The sequence below is a fragment of the Pezoporus wallicus genome, unplaced genomic scaffold (assembly GCF_028554395.1).
Source record: "Pezoporus wallicus isolate ANWC-B61680 ecotype Strahan unplaced genomic scaffold, APGP_CSIRO_Pwel_v1 contig_161, whole genome shotgun sequence".
In the NCBI taxonomy this organism is placed as follows: domain Eukaryota; kingdom Metazoa; phylum Chordata; class Aves; order Psittaciformes; family Psittacidae; genus Pezoporus; species Pezoporus wallicus.
In genome coordinates this window covers 1,772,590-1,788,409 of record NW_026642654.1, presented here as the reverse complement: position 1 = coordinate 1,788,409, position 15,820 = coordinate 1,772,590, and the positions used below count along the sequence as shown (strand labels likewise).

At 37.9% G+C, this 15,820-nt stretch overlaps 1 protein-coding gene across 1 annotated transcript in view; it reads left to right on the top strand.

The window, feature by feature from the left end:
* The window catches only part of VSNL1 (visinin like 1), an 86,557-nt gene that overhangs the window by 38,106 nt on the left and 32,631 nt on the right, over positions 1-15,820 (top strand). Inside the window, 1 exon segment of the mRNA XM_057431780.1 lies at positions 2,484-2,650. Within this exon segment, the coding sequence (XP_057287763.1) occupies positions 2,484-2,650 (167 nt within the window).

Here is a 15,820-nt window from a genome sequence, read left to right as displayed (position 1 = left end):
GTTGAAGATGCTTCTTTTCATGTGCAAGTGTTGTTGAATTAGATATTAATGGGGATAAGAATCCAGGTGAAAAAAGTCAAGTAAAAGCACACTTGGCTAAAGTAAGACAGCCAGAAGATGCCTTATGAATCTACCTAAGGTAGTTACTATAATTGATGAGAATCTTTAAGGATCCTCTGGGTCCTAAGTAAAGCATCTGATGACTGCAAAAGGTAACAGTTTAAAGTAGAAAAAAGAAAAAAGGGGAAATAAACAGACCCCTTAAAGATCAGAACAAATAAAATAGTCTATTGAAATAGTCTATTTACTTAAAAAGCCATCTGAGTTAGAGCTAAAGAAATAACTAAGTATACTTTAGTCTCCATGAAATTTAAATACAGACTATGCCAAATTAGGCCAGCGCCATACGTGAGAAGTGGGGATTCCAAGGATAAAGCTGGGGCAATTGTTCTAAATAATATAAATTGCAAACCCAGCATTTATTTAAAATGGCTAATTTCTGGACATCTATGTTTACAATTAGGCCATGGAAATTACCTGAAAGGTTAGACTCCCCCATATTTGTACTGTTTACCAAAACATGGATGGGAGCTTGGCAAAGCTTCAAAGTAAGTTCAGAGCAAGTAGTGTGTTGCCATTAATTTGCAGCTCAGTGAGTGCTTGCAGTGGGTTCAGAGAAGATACAGGGCCTTGAGCAATAGAGCACTTGTGGCATTCTGCAGCATTGGTACAAGGAGAATGTGCAGAGCCTGGTGAAGGAAGATCTGCTTGCTGGAGGCACCCCAGGTAATGGCGGCTCACTCCCACTTCCAGTTACATCTGTGCACAGCACATTGCACTTGTCTAACAGCAGTGTCCCGAAGGCATGGACACATATCTGGCTGGAGTTCCTAGCCTGATGGTTTGTGGTATTTTGTACTTTCCAATGTTCAAATCTCCCAGATTTGTACCAGTGAATGCTTTGACGAAAGACATCTTCCTTCTGGGTGTCGGGACTGTTTGTGTGGCCAAGTTGTGTGCTGTCTTGGCAAAGAGGTTTGCTGCCAGCCCTGGTTGTCTTGGTGGGCTGGGGGGTGTGGGAGGAGGTGAGGACAGACTGGGGAGGACCATAGCCAAAAGAGAGGGGGAACCATGACGTGTTTCAGGAGGAAATATGATGCTGCTGGTGGTATGGCATCAGAGGATGTGTTGGCCACGCATGGACCAGAAAGAATGTTTAACTTTGCACTTGCTCAAGTGCAAAGGAAAAAATAAGGAAATTGTATAAATACATTGATTTGTTGGAACAGAGCAAAGTATGTCCTTTTGAGAAAAAAGCTTCCCCTTCAAAATAGGGGAATGTGACAAAAGCGGTAAATTAGTGTCAGAAATGGGTGGTGATATGGACTAAAAATCAGTGCATTCAGTGTGGTGCTGTCATTAGAGACATGCTATACTGGAGATAAAAATGGAAATGCTAAGCTAGGCTTAGGAAAGAAATTATCATTTTGCAGTTCTGTACAGGACAAGTTAAGTACTGTCTGTCATCTGATTAAAAAACAACTGAAAGACATCTCCTGTCGTGAAACAAACTGTAGTAAAGTAGAAAAAGTTAAAGAAAATGATTTCTCAGAAATCCTCTCAAAGGACATACTTGGTCAAATGTCAGAGGACCTGGAAATATCTCAAAGGGCCAACGTGAACAGTACTGAAATTACGTATCTATATGCACATGCTTATTTTGTATTTCTTTGTGGTTTATGTTTAATATTTATAAGTGTGTATGCAAAATGTAAATAACAAATGTGGATATCTTCAGAGTTAACAGTGTTTAAATATAAACCATTTATTGTGTATCATTGTGCAGTAAATATATACATACACATACATTGACATACACACATACATGTACATGTCTGCATATATACATATGTATGTGCATACGTATAAGAATTACATTTATTTTCCAGTTCGGTTTAACCATTTTTTGAGACCAAGTGTGTGGCCTCTCACTTTCCTTCCTCCCAGTGGAACACCTGGTGCTGACATTAGAAGCCTGTCTTTCCATGGCCGCCTACTTGTGAGAAATAGCTGCTAACATAGATGTCGTATCAGAAGAGATTTGCAAGACAAAGTATAATAGAAAATCGTGGACGTGCCTAAATCTGTGAAAAAAAATTGCTAAATTCAAATAAAAAGTTAAATACTCTTTTTCAGCCTTAGGGTGAAGAAAAGCTAGAAATTACGTAATTTGAAGGCAAATGAGCAGTCTGTCTAGGCCTTAAAACTTCTAAGGGAAAGAAGAATGTTATCTTTTACATTGTTTTTAGCCTCTCATATTCAAGCATAGCTTAGGTTCCTGTTCACTATTGAATTGTCAAGTTGTGCTTGACTAAAAGCAGCAGTGAGTATGAAACAAGTGATGAGTTCAAGCTTTGTCACTAATTCCAGTTTAAAATGTACACAGCAATTTGGCTAACCGTATTATTTTTTTTCTTCTTAAGGCAGAATGGGGAAACAGAATAGCAAGCTGGCCCCTGAGGTGATGGAAGATCTGGTGAAGAGCACGGAGTTCAATGAACATGAGCTAAAACAGTGGTACAAAGGATTTCTAAAGGACTGTCCAAGTGGTAGACTGAACCTTGAGGAGTTTCAACAGCTCTACGTAAAAGTAAGTTGTTTATTAAGTTCCTATTATTTGGCTGTAGAAGGTTGCTAAGTAATGTGGTCAAGAGCTGCTAGTCACTTGGACTAAAGAGTACCTTTGCTAGAAGAAGCAATGGTGAAGACCAGGAGATAAACAGAAAGTGCTCATCACACCAGCAATTCATGTAGCTCCAGTGGTCAGAACCAAAAGTTTAGAGAAGCTGTGATTTACACACAAGAAACATATTCTCTACATTCTGTAGTTTATGGCCTTCTTTCACCTTTAAAGATGATCCTGTTCAATAAACAGCACCGTACCTGTGTGATACTGCTGGAATATAAGCCTGTGATTGCTTTACCTACTCATATGAAAAGCTGCCCTTTTGGTTTCAGAAAAAGTGTTGAAATTCCATGACAGTATGTCCTGCAGATGCATTATGCACTCTGCAGAAAGGATTTCTTTCTGTAAATCCTAAGTATTGCTTTTATTTTTTCCCTGCTGTCTCTTTGTCTTTGCTATATAGGAAAGGAAAACCAGGCTTCTCAGTCTATTTTCTTCTTATTTTTTGTTATTTTATCAAGTTCATTGTAGTCTTTTCCTTACATTTATTATGTATTTATTCTCTAACAAGAAGAGCATGGGGATAGTATAAGGAGTGTATTCATGTTACAAAGATGATTATATTTTAATTCAGAATCGAGTGCCTGCCTAAAGGTCAGAGACTTCAAAGTACTTTTAATTAGTTAAAATATTGGATGGCAGTGATGAACATCAGGATCAAAACGGTTCATAAATACAGTGTGAGGCTGAATAAAAATTAAAAAGCCTTTCAAATGCAGCAGTTAATATTAAGCCCACTGACAATTTCTGCAGACAGATGGGACTGTCTTTTCCCTTAAATGCATGCTGCAGTCCTTTCCTAAATTTCTTCAGCCTTGAACCAGATCCTTCTGCAAATTATTACCTACCCCCTTTTTCCTTCTATTGAATGGTCTAACAAAATCTGCTGACTCCAGCTTACATAAATAAGCTTCTGTCTTAATGTTTATGGCTCAAGATATTGCCTCATGATTCTTTTTTTAAGAAATGGCTGACTTTGTAATGAGTGTTATTTTCAGATGAAAGAATTTCCAGTGCCTGAAGGTAGTGTTTGTTATTGACCGACAACGTATAGCTTCTGTTTCAAACAGTGCACATCCAGCAAGATCAGACATCTAATAATTTCTTATATATGTTTCTGTGGAAAGTAAATGCTCTTCACAAAATACGGATTCCTAATGAGATAGATCAAGTGTTTAACTTAGAAATCATTATATTCTTTTTGGCACATCATAGTAAACTATTTTATTATTTTTTTAATGATTTTGTGTGCTGTGGGAAACGCATCTTCTTATAGCTTGAAAATGTTAGGACTTTCTCCCTTCAAAGGGGTGTTTGAAGTATTCCCAGGTATTTCACAAGACACTTTCCTCATAAAGAAATAGCAGAGTGTAAATTCAATATCCTGTTTGCAGAAATGGTAATGCAAAAAATACTCTGAAGAGCACAGCAGTATTTTGATCTTGAAATTTGGAGACAGCGCTGTAGTGTTACTAATCTGCAATATCTAGGTTTTAGTTTTATGGCCTCACACATTTTTAGATATGCACATCAAATAAGATTGTCTCCCTTGCTTTGGTAGTTACGGGTTTTGAGGCTTACTCTGTAATGGTACTGTCATATATTTAGTCCAGTTTATTGTCATTCTGTGTATAATGTTTATATGCAGAGCAAAATACTAATTTTGCAGAGGACAAATACAATTAGCTGTAGTAAATCCAAAGCTTTACTTCTTATTCTGTCATAGAAATGCTTGTGAAATTATGGCCCTAGGCTCTTTGAGGAGCTGATAACCTGAGAGCTGGCTGTGGTGGTGACTTCTCCAATGAGGACGTTCTGCCTGCCTTGGCTTCAGGCTGCAGAGAAAACCCCACATGAGAAATCTGATCTTTCAAGGAGGAGCCACCAGCAGGAGACCCCAGTCATTACGATTACTTTTACAGCATTTCAATTCCTTTAATGCATATTCAGTAGGAAAATATATGAAGCATGTATTGATTAGTCATTCCTCTATGTGAACTTAGAGTTGGGAGGGATGACATTTATCTGTTGGTCTAAATTGGGTTTTATTGAAGATTTCCATAAATCAGGATATTTGGAAAACAAATATAGGACTTACCTTCAATTCAGATTTATTAAGATGACATTGTTTCTTTGTTCATGATATTTGTGTAGTGCACTTTCATGTGTATTCATAAAAGGGTGTTGGTCATCTAACTAAGATGCAAAGAAAGCTCTTTTACTCACGCACAGTAGAAAACATCTTCGGCTTAAAGAGAAAAAAACATTTTTAGATTATATCAGGAGCAGTGTTGTGAGGCGAATTTCCTGGTTAACTCCACTTCTCCTCCGTTGTAATTACAGAGTGGGGTGCACAATCTTAGGGCACAGAAACTGCCTTTTTTTTTATTAAATTTGCACCTAATGTATCACTGTATTTAATGTCAGCTAATAAGCTGGAGTTAGTCTGAAGTAAAACACCCACAACGTATGATATGGATGTCAAGTCCTCAACACTAACTCTTCCACTCCATGTATTTGCATCAGTTGTACTGTGCTGTTTACTGACGTAGATGAAAGCTGTATTGACTGAAGGGGAAATCACTCTAGCTTGGCTTGGAAGCCTTTGCTATTGAAATTTCCATTATTCAAATCATTCAGCGCTTAAAATAATAGCAGTTACACAATTGGGCTCTACAGAATAATTATTTGCAGCACCTTTACTGCAAGTGTCTATAAAAACATTTAGCCAAGAACACCTCTTTTAAATAAGCAGCCAATAGGCAGGAATATATGTTATACTGCTTCATATTTAGCATTGTCTGCAATCAGTTCTTGGGATCCGGAATCTGTGGCAAGCTGTTAGTGCTCATGTTTCCCTCCATGGTGCTGAATGAGGTGAATGATTCAGCAGTTTTTGAAACAGTTTATTGAAGAATTGTTTATGTACTGTCAACCCAGAGCCAAAATGAGACCTAAATGCTGAAACACTGAGTTAGCTGTCTCAACAGTCTGCACAGAGTATGGGAGGGGGAGAAATTTGTGGATACCATTCTGGGGAAGCTGGAACTCCAGCCAGCATATTGTAAACAAGTGTGCCAATGCAAACCCATCAGGTGATGCTTGGGACAAGAATTTATATTAAGTTCTACATTTCTCCAGGGTATATACACATGTATTTTCATACTGGGAGTTGTATCTTCCAAATCTCTCCTGCAGAGAACTATCTAGGGCATTAGAAGTCAAAGCAAGCCCAAGTCACTCAAGTCCTTTTACTTTCTCTCTTAAGTAACAAAGACAATGTTTGTGCATTACCTTTACTACAGTGGTTTAAATACTCATCAAGCTGTAGAAAACTCTGAATCCATTATTATGTCCTTGTAAGGAGTCTGAGTCTGCACTGCTCACCCTCTCATTGCTCTACCTGTGATGAGAGATGCCCACCTGGGCTGCTGGCAATATCCCAATTCACCTCTTTTTCTTTAGGAAATATCATTGGACAGGCTGGAACCTACAGTTTCCGTCTTCAAAGAGAATATCGTAACCATTAAGCTTAATCCTTGCTTGCTGTCTTCATTTTCCATATTTCTATCCTAAAAAGCCCATAATTCTTTTAGCTTACATATAACATCATTCATATTGCGGGCAGAGAGCTGAAGGAGTTAATATTCAGAAGTGTCATTAAAATAAAATATGCCAATAAAGCATTTTGGACTGTTCCTATCATTCTTTAGGGTTTCTTGCAGTCTAGAGGGCCAGATACATTTTCCTTCAGGTCTTTTCAGTTCACTGAATTTGGATGAATATGCCCTAGAGTGTGTAAGTGTGTATAATCAATGCTAATATTCACAGGAATTATGCATGTTTATTAAGGGAAAAATAGACTTCTATATTGTGATACTTCTTGGAACTGGGTCACTGAACATGAAAAGCATATCCTCTGGATTAATGACAAAAACAAGCACCAGTGGTCCTTTAACTGGAAGGGTAGGGTTAGGAGTGATCAAGATGTAATGCTAGAATTAAATAAAGTCATTGACTTTGTGAATTTATTGCACATCTATTATTTAGGTATGTTTTGGTATTTTATATATAACGCTTAAATGAAAAAAGTAATAACGCTATTTGATGAATTACAATTAAATGGTTTGTCATATTTTTGGCTTTTATCTCACATTTCCTGCCTTGAAGGGAATTGATTTTTAGTCTTTCATTTAATATGCATAGAACAAAAGAATCTCAAAAATCCATTGAAATTTAAGTGTGTATATTTGCAGCCTCTTTTTCTCTATCCAGATTTTCAAGGCAGACTAGCATTTTTCTAAAGATGGCACAAAGCTCCTCAAAATGTTAGGTTAGAACTGGATTTCAGGCTTTCAGTGGCTGTGAAGAACTGGGATTCCAGAACAGCACAGCTGTGTTTACAGATGTGTCTAATATAGATGCAGTTGCACTGGCAGAAACTGATTTTCCTGGGATCATTTCTATGAACTGGAAGAGCTGTGCTGGTTTTATGAGTGTGGTTTGGCCACTGAAGTTCTCCCTATAATAGGAGCACTTTTTAGGAATGTTATAGCAGTTAATAGTTATACCAATCCTGTATTGCTAAAGTGCTACAGCATGTTTTGAAATCATGCAGATTATCCGAAATATTGACATATCTGCTCATACAGTGATTTTAGCCCATGCTGTTGATGCCTTCCAGAAGATGACATCTGGGGTGCTAGCCGTCTTTCTGGACAACATGACAGTATGTTTGTTGGATGCACCACCTAAATTTGAGAACAGCACAGAAAACATCATATACATCTATTTATAAACATGCCTCTAAAAATCCTTAAACAGGTCAATAGTGCTGCTATGTTACTGAATTTTTAAGACTGATTCAGAATAATGGAACTATTATAGTTAGGTTGGAGACAATCAGACAAAAAAAAAAGTAAAGCGACAAATAGCTCTGATCCAGGGACATTACAGGGTTGCTCTACAAGAAGCACCACACATGTAGATAGGCAGATAGAGGCTAGAAAAACCTAACAGTAACATTATTGGCACAGTGGAAGTTCTGCTTTTGGGGGAGTTTGTAGAACTATCTATGAGACAGACATTCTTAATGTATTCCTTAAGCACTTATTGCAAATCTACACATTTGAGACAATTACAGTAAAATCATTAGCAACAAATGCTCCTAAGGAATAAAAAAACCTTTCACCAGAAGTGCAGTGAAAGTTAAAGGAAAATTAATGCAGTAGAATCCAAAAGGCAGTATGCTGAAAAGCAAATGTATTTGCGGTCCATCATTATCACAAGGGAGTGCTTTTCAGGATATTTAGTGTTCCAAAGCTGTATTAAAATTGGGTTCTGATAACTTTAAAAACAAAAAAGATTGCAATTGCTTTTAATGCAGGACTTGGTTAAAAAAAGAAAAAAAAAAAGGCTTCATCTTGTTGTCTGGATATTTTCCATGAAAAACTGCTTTTGCCATTATTCCTCCTTCTCATAAACTTGAATAGGCAGGTGCTGTGCCAAAATGCAGGTCTACTAGAAAACCACATAAGAGGCTTATTATATGTTTCAAACAGATGCTAGATTGTGCTGGATGAATTTTAAAACAAAGGGTCAGAATGTTTCTTAAATATAAATTCAAAATCAAAAAACCCGTAAGGCACTGTTAACTTTGAAACTGATTTTGAATAATCTGAGGAAGGGGAGGATACTGGCAACATGCTCTTCTACTGCATTTCTGTCTTTGTGCTGTTAGTGGAAAAAATAATGGCTGGACTTAATATCATTTTAAGGAACATCTTTAAAAACCTTTTAGCAAACAGATCAGCAACCATACTGAAAAATAAAATTCAGTAAATAAACATGGATTTTCATTTAAGCTACACAGTAAAATTAAACCTGCTTTTTAGGGGACCAGCATGGTGGGTATCAAACTGTTCTGAAAACTCTGGTTGTAAATCGCAACACTGCATACTAAGAGCCTTTAACAAGGTAAAATGGAGTCAGTTAAATTGAAATCATAATCTCACTGAAGCTAATGAGAGTTTTATTCCTGATCCTTATTTAAGCACTTAGGACTGTACTGGGCTCTTGAAATTGTTTATCATCATGTGACCTTAATCCTGTGAAGTCTGGTGCAAACTCTGTTAATGTCCAGTCCTACCAGCTGGATCGAGAGTCTGAAGAGCTTCTCTCATCACGTGTAAAGAACATACACATAGCTAGCTGTCATTTAAAGGCAGCAGTTCCTCAAAACCTAAGTCTGTATTGGATGAGCGGTGAGAAGTTAGTAAAAAAAAACAGTATCAGAGGCAAAGAAGGACAAGTCCTTTTGTTTTTGCAGCATTATGGCTAGTGGCTAATTTTAAAGGCTAAAATATATTTTTGTTTGCTTCTGTTGCAGAGCACATAATGGCCCATATCCTCCAGACGATCTCTGGAGACTAAATCTAGAGAATGAGGAGGTCAGGCAATTCTAAGAGATTAAATCTAAATAGCTAAATCTTAATTGCTACGAATAGCAGCTTGTGGAGTGTCCAGGCTAGGGGGATAAATCTTCCTGATGCTTGAACAATTCGGTAACATATGCTGACACCCTCTCTGTGAGAGGCAGGAATGATGGTCACATGAATCCAGAAAGCAGACCGACTATTCAAAGGCATCACCACAGCTTACAAGATCAGCAGATGCGTGGGGATGTGAAGGTTTAGTCCAAACCTCTAATTATTATTAAGTATTGAGTAGTTCTGTAGTTCTGTGGTTATATGTGGTTCCTGGAGGCATTCTAACATCAAGTCCAAACCATTGAAGAGAGTATGTGCAGCCAGGGCAAGATGATCCAGCCTGGAATGCTCAAAAATCTCACCATCTACATGCCTGCCCTACTTTCCAACATAGCCTGATCAAAGAATCTGGGCTGTGTAAATTTTCCAACAATAATGTGCAAATTACTTTTACTTCATCTTTTATTTTGAAGGATACTTACCAGTTCCAAAACCTGTTATGTATTTTATAGATCTTGTTCATTTACAGCTCAGCTTTGCTCTGTGTTGGATTCCTTGGAGAAAGCAAAACAATGAATTTGGGATCACAAAATCAGAGAATGGCTGAGATTGGAAGGGACAACTGGGGCTCATTCAGTCCAACCTTCCAAGCTCGAGGGACGTTGTAATTATTTCTGTAGCAAAACACTGGATTCACTAATACATTTATGATTTCTCTGAAGGGTAATGCAGGAGGAAGAGAGCCATTGTTAACCCAAGTCCCACGGCTGTTACAGTTTTCAGGTCTAATATTTGCTGTAACAATGCTTATTTTACCAATTTAGTCCTCAGAGCAGTTGTCAAAACTGATTGGTGGTTCACACCCTTTACCCAACCTGTCTTAAAAAGTGGTTTGGGCTGTTTTTCTCCTGAAACTTCATATTTCCCGGTTCCCTTCACACCACCTCAGTGCTTTATTTCCCATCACAAAAAAAAAAGTGTTCTCAAAGCCAGTGAAAATCATTGAGGATGTACAGTGGAGTGAAGGAGTGATGATACCGACTGTACTTTTTTCAAAGATATTCCCTTCCCTTGCAGTATAAATAAAATAGCCATGAATGGAGCATATAGTTTCTGTATTACGTATAGACAGTTGAGATACAAAAAGGTTAAACCACTTGCTTGATGTTTTTGGCAGGGTCAGGGCTGAAATTCTTTCATAGGTCAAAACATAAATGACCCTCATTTTACTTCGAGTGAGAGGGTTTTTTTTCCTACAGAATGGCTTGGGAATGACTTCCTAAGGTCACACGTACACACTATAGAATGTCACTTTTGTCCAGACTTTAATCAAATGGCTACTCTAGATCTACACTGTGATCTGTCTGCACTCTATAGTTAAACTGTGACTGTGTCTTAGTGGAAACCTGTATTTTAGGTCTTCAGTAACTTTGATTTGGAAAAATGCATCATCCTTAAAGTAAGCATGTGTTTTTGTTAACTTGAGACAAAGTCAAATAAAGTCTTTCAGGGACTTCAGTTTGTCACATTTCTTGAACTATAAACATTTCTGTTTGTTTAAAATAAAAAAGCTGTTTGGTATTACACAGCTCCTGAAGGAACCTTTGAAACCAGGGCACTTCGTTCCAGCACTTGTAGTGCTATTTTAAAGTATTTTGTTTTAAAACATTAAGTGTTTTCCTCTAGTATCAAAGTCTGCTTCCAATATCTCACTTGTACCCACGTCTGAAAACAGCATTCTTGTTTCATAAAGTGTGGATGGGAACTTGGTGCTTTGAAACAAGTCACTTCACCCTGATGTGATGTCTCTGACGTCATGCTTCAGCGTTGCCTCTCCCCCTCTTCTTCCAGGGAACTCATCTGTCCTTCAGAAAATTAAATTACCTGATACGTACTTCTAGATCTTCCCAGATGGACAGCTGTGAGTCACTGTAGCTGGGTATGAATACTCCAAAAATTAAAGGGGTCTGATTAATCTGGACTGTGGCTCTTACAGCCGTGCGCTGCATCTCAGTCTGCCCCATCTACTTGTGGTACTTTGAGATGGCAAATTGCTATTGCTAGTGTCAGGCATAGTTATAGCTATGCAGGTAATGAAACGTCAGGTGGTTTTCAGGGTTCTGTGGTATAGAGAGACATTTCGGAGCTCATTTTGTTGCCAAGTTAAATGCAGTTTTTATTATCATGTAGTCATTAGTTAAGATTCTAGTCAGGTTTCTACTAATCGTAGTCTGAATGTTTCCAGTACCTTGGGATATAACTTTCTTTTTCTTCAATGAGAGTAAATTTCCATATTTTCATGTTTAATTAAGGCTCATAGGAATAGACTGTTTGCACCAACAAACCAATTGATTGCTGAATTGAGATGACTTACTGCTAGTTGGCATGACAGTCAGCTAGTTATCTTAATTTTATATTCAGTCACAAACAAAAAATGAGAAAAAACATATGGTTTAGAAGAGAAAGTAATCAACACAAGGAGATTCAGACTGACTGGAGGAGGTTTTGCCATTTTGCTGAATTACACACAAAACATTCTCAGAAGAGATTAGTGTGAAATCTACCTGTATAAGAAGTTGTGAAGTTTGTCTGTCTGGTTGCATGGAACTGAACATGCAGCTTTAAATAAAATGCAGCTTTAAATAAAATCTCCCTGTAGTCCAGAGAATCAGCAGTGTAAGCAGAAGTGTAAATCAGCACTACAGTTCACCTTGAAGTGCTTATCAAAGTTAATTGAGGATTATTTCCATGTTAACAAAGCTATTAAAAATAATTAAAAATTCTTCGTTCATTAATTGAAGTAAGTTTTTATATGGACCTTGTTAGCAGCTTTCAACAGAAGTATATTCAATTGCCAAGTTATTTCTAGATGCCTGTGTCCCCTTTCACTTGAGAAGATATGCTCTAAAATTGCTGTCAGCCCTTACTAGGAAATCACACACCTGTGTAGATACTCATGACTCTTCACAGCTTTCTTTGATAGATACTCACTAATTTGATCCTCCTTGCCCAACAGATCAGGCAACGAGATTGCCTTAAAAAGTTAAAGCCCTAACCCAAGATAGATGAGTTTCGGCTATGTCATTCCTGTTAGTGCCGAAACAAAATACAGAACTGATTAAAAGGAGCAGTCTTTGAATTTGCTGTGATGTTCACAGGCTTCATCTACCACTGTTTCTTGTGTCCATGTTGACTAGATCTGTGTCCCTCTTCTAAATACTTTTTTGGTACTGGAAACACTTTTAATTGTGTTGGTGTTTATTAATGCAGCAATTGCAGCACCTAATTTTATAATGCATGTCAATGCAGATAATTATGTAATTAAACCATGTAACTGAAATGATGGTGTTGTCTAAGAATAGACCAGTTGTTTAAACAAGAAATTGTGCTGTGAAAGCATCCCAGGACACCACAGGTAAAGCCAGCAGATGACTTCAGGAGATGTCCTGCCTCCTAGCATGGATCTGTTTTCCCCAGAATAAACTCCAGCCAACTGCATTTGAGCCAGCTGCTAAACATGGGTAGCTGGAAGTGATGCTGTTTGGATGTGGTCCCAGTGAAATGCAGATGTCCTCGAGTTCCCTTCAGAGTCTCCCTATCCACACAAACATGCCTTAGCCCCAGCAGGAAAGAATGCAGTTATTCCCCCCACTAAATCTCTGTGTCCCACTTTCCCTCTCACAGATGCTATTGGCAATTTGGCAGGTCGGATGCCTTCCCCTGCACCTCATGAACACTTCTAGCTTAATTCAGGAGTAAGACTCCTTTCCTCAGGGTCCTATTTCTACATTTCAGTACAAAGCATCTTCAGCACATTGAGTCTTATGTTACACATGGGTTGGTAAACTTGGTACAAACATTGTATACACATATTAAACTTCTCCTGGTTTCTTAATTAGGACAAGTCACTTATGTGGTGATACACCAGTCTGTTCACAGTTGCTTAGTGGTCACCAAATCCTAAAGTTTTCTTGGAGGAATACAGTCATACCACTTCATGTATGTCTAAAGCCACAGGAGGGTACTGCTCAGCATCAGCTTCACAGTAGTGGTACTGCACACATAATTTTCATCTTATCTCTTCTGTTGTTCATTTGTGTAGAACAAGGTATGCCTTAACACTCCACTTGTTATTTAGGAAGTTACAGTTTCTAGTATTTGACCTTTTAGACTATCATGTCAATACATAGCATTTGTTTGTTTAAAAACGTAATAGTTCAGATAACACTTGGCCTGAGAAAGGTACATTTTCTGAGTTACAGTATTTAGTGGTTCTTAAAAAGCTGGAAAAAATACTGATCTACAATATAGGATTCTGAAAATGGAAATTTATAATGGTAATAATTACATTTAAAGGTCCTAAATGAATCTTGGTTTGAAGAAGCAATTACTTATCTATCAATTAGTTGTTGCAACAGTTAAATGTGGTATATGACAAGGGAAGCCCAACAAATTAGTGGCCTTGTGTTAGAATTGTGAAATCTGTGCCACAAATTAGCCTCTATGGTGTATTGCTCTATCTGCTCATTTATTTTTAAGCTTCTTTTCCCCTGGAGTGTTTCTCTATAGCAGGAAAGTGGTGTTTAGTGGACCTGATGTTATTTTCACAGAGACATAAATTCTGGGTTTGTTGTAATGTACAGCCAAGGGCAGGTGGAATAATGACAGTTTCTTCTTCCTGTATCTACTACCCTGGGGTATCTTTGAAGCATGAAAAATCATAAAAAAGGGCACATCCTCTAAAGCAACATGTAAGGAAACCCTGTTTTCACTCTCAGGAAATTAAGTTGATCATACAGAAAATTACCAGCAGTTTCAGTGCAATAAAACCTAATAAAAAAATAAAGTAATGCTAACAAAAGGTAAATGCTGGTATTCAGCAGTTTCTTTTGATGAGGTGTGCCTCTTTGTTACCTCTCAGTAGGAATAATGACATTTTCCCAAAGAAATCAAATCCATTTCCAAAGGCTGAATTTAACACATTCAGTATATAATTTACATTGACATGTAGTCAAATTTATTAAAGACTTTTGAAAATGCTTCATTTGACACACAAACTTCCAATAGGCACCCTATAGAAGTGGGCTACCAGTGGGAAATTAGCTCTTGAGCTCTATCCAGCAGGCAGTTGTCAGAGATAAAAGAACTGCATTCTGATTATCCAAGGGTAGAACTTTTCTTGCACAGGTGCAATAAATAGTTTTTGCTAGCAATACAGAGGCTGCCAAATCAACCTATCTGAATAAAAAGCATGTTGTGCTTTACACATGGGAAAAGTGCTCCTGAACAGTTAATCCCTACGAAAACATTATCCCTGCATTATCACCAATAGTACTTGCCTTCAGGCAGTTTTCAGTTATTTGTTTCTATTTTCTATACATGTACCCAATGTTCTTTATTTCCATGTGATTGTTCATCTCAATCATTTTCTTTGCTCTGATCTATTCTGGGCTCATGCACATGCATTTTACATGTTGCCAGAACACTATGGGCTATATTTAAGTTTCCAGATTCATAGAAATATTCTTCTTGCTATGAAAGCAAATATGCAGTCCTGGGAGGACCACTGATTTCTGTGGGATGGCCCATGTTACTGTGAAGTGCCACAGTGGGCAAGAACCTTTTCTCCTTCCTTTTTATGTAGATTAAAAGCCTGAAACAGTACAAAAATTCCTTGGAAGTCCTGTATATGTGTGGTGTGAGTCAGTTCATGTAGCTTGCTGGCTGAAGTCTCTCCCAGGTTTTATTGCAGCACATTGGTGTAGTAGCTGGGTCAAGGGACAAATGAAGTCATGTTACTATGCAGACAAGATGTCTGGGAGCCAAAAGAACAGCGGGGGGGGGGAATGTATTTTCAAGAAAAGCAATCCCTAGTTCCTTTGTAGATCATTTACCATATTACAAAAGAGAGTGGTAACAGTGCACAAGTCACATGCATATTGAAGTGGAAACATCATAGTGGAGGGTAAGAGTTTGGCCAAAGTGAGAATAGTTCTTTACTATAATCCATGATGGACTGAAAATGCACTTTTGAAGTATTAAAGCCTACTTAGAAAGTTGGGGCTGTTCAGCCTGGAGAAGAGAAGGCTGTGTGGAGACCTCATAGCAGCCTGCCAGTATCTGAAGGGGGCCTATAGGGATGCTGGGGAGGGACCATTCAAACCATTGTGGAGTTTTTCAGTTCATTGGCCAAACAAACCAGATTACCACATCTATTTAGCCAGATGGTCTTCCTAGTGTCATGAGACAAGTACAGTTGAAATACTATCTACAACTAGCACAGTGATTATTGACAATTTACTGCACAGAAAGGAGCTATATTATGGAAAACCACTGTTGATAGCATTTGATGGATAGGGAAATGAACTGAGCTCCATGTTGTCCTGGGTTAAACACATGTCCAGCAATGGTTGGGGTATGTAGGTACTAGGTAGCAGCCCAAAACACTGGTTGGTTCCTGATTTGTAAATTATGAACATTAATTTTCTATCAGTCTTGGCCTGACCTGCTAGATAGTATCAGATCTTTCTACTTTCCTCGTTTTTCCAGTAGCATTCAGCAAAATAGTATTGTGTGTATTTTGGGT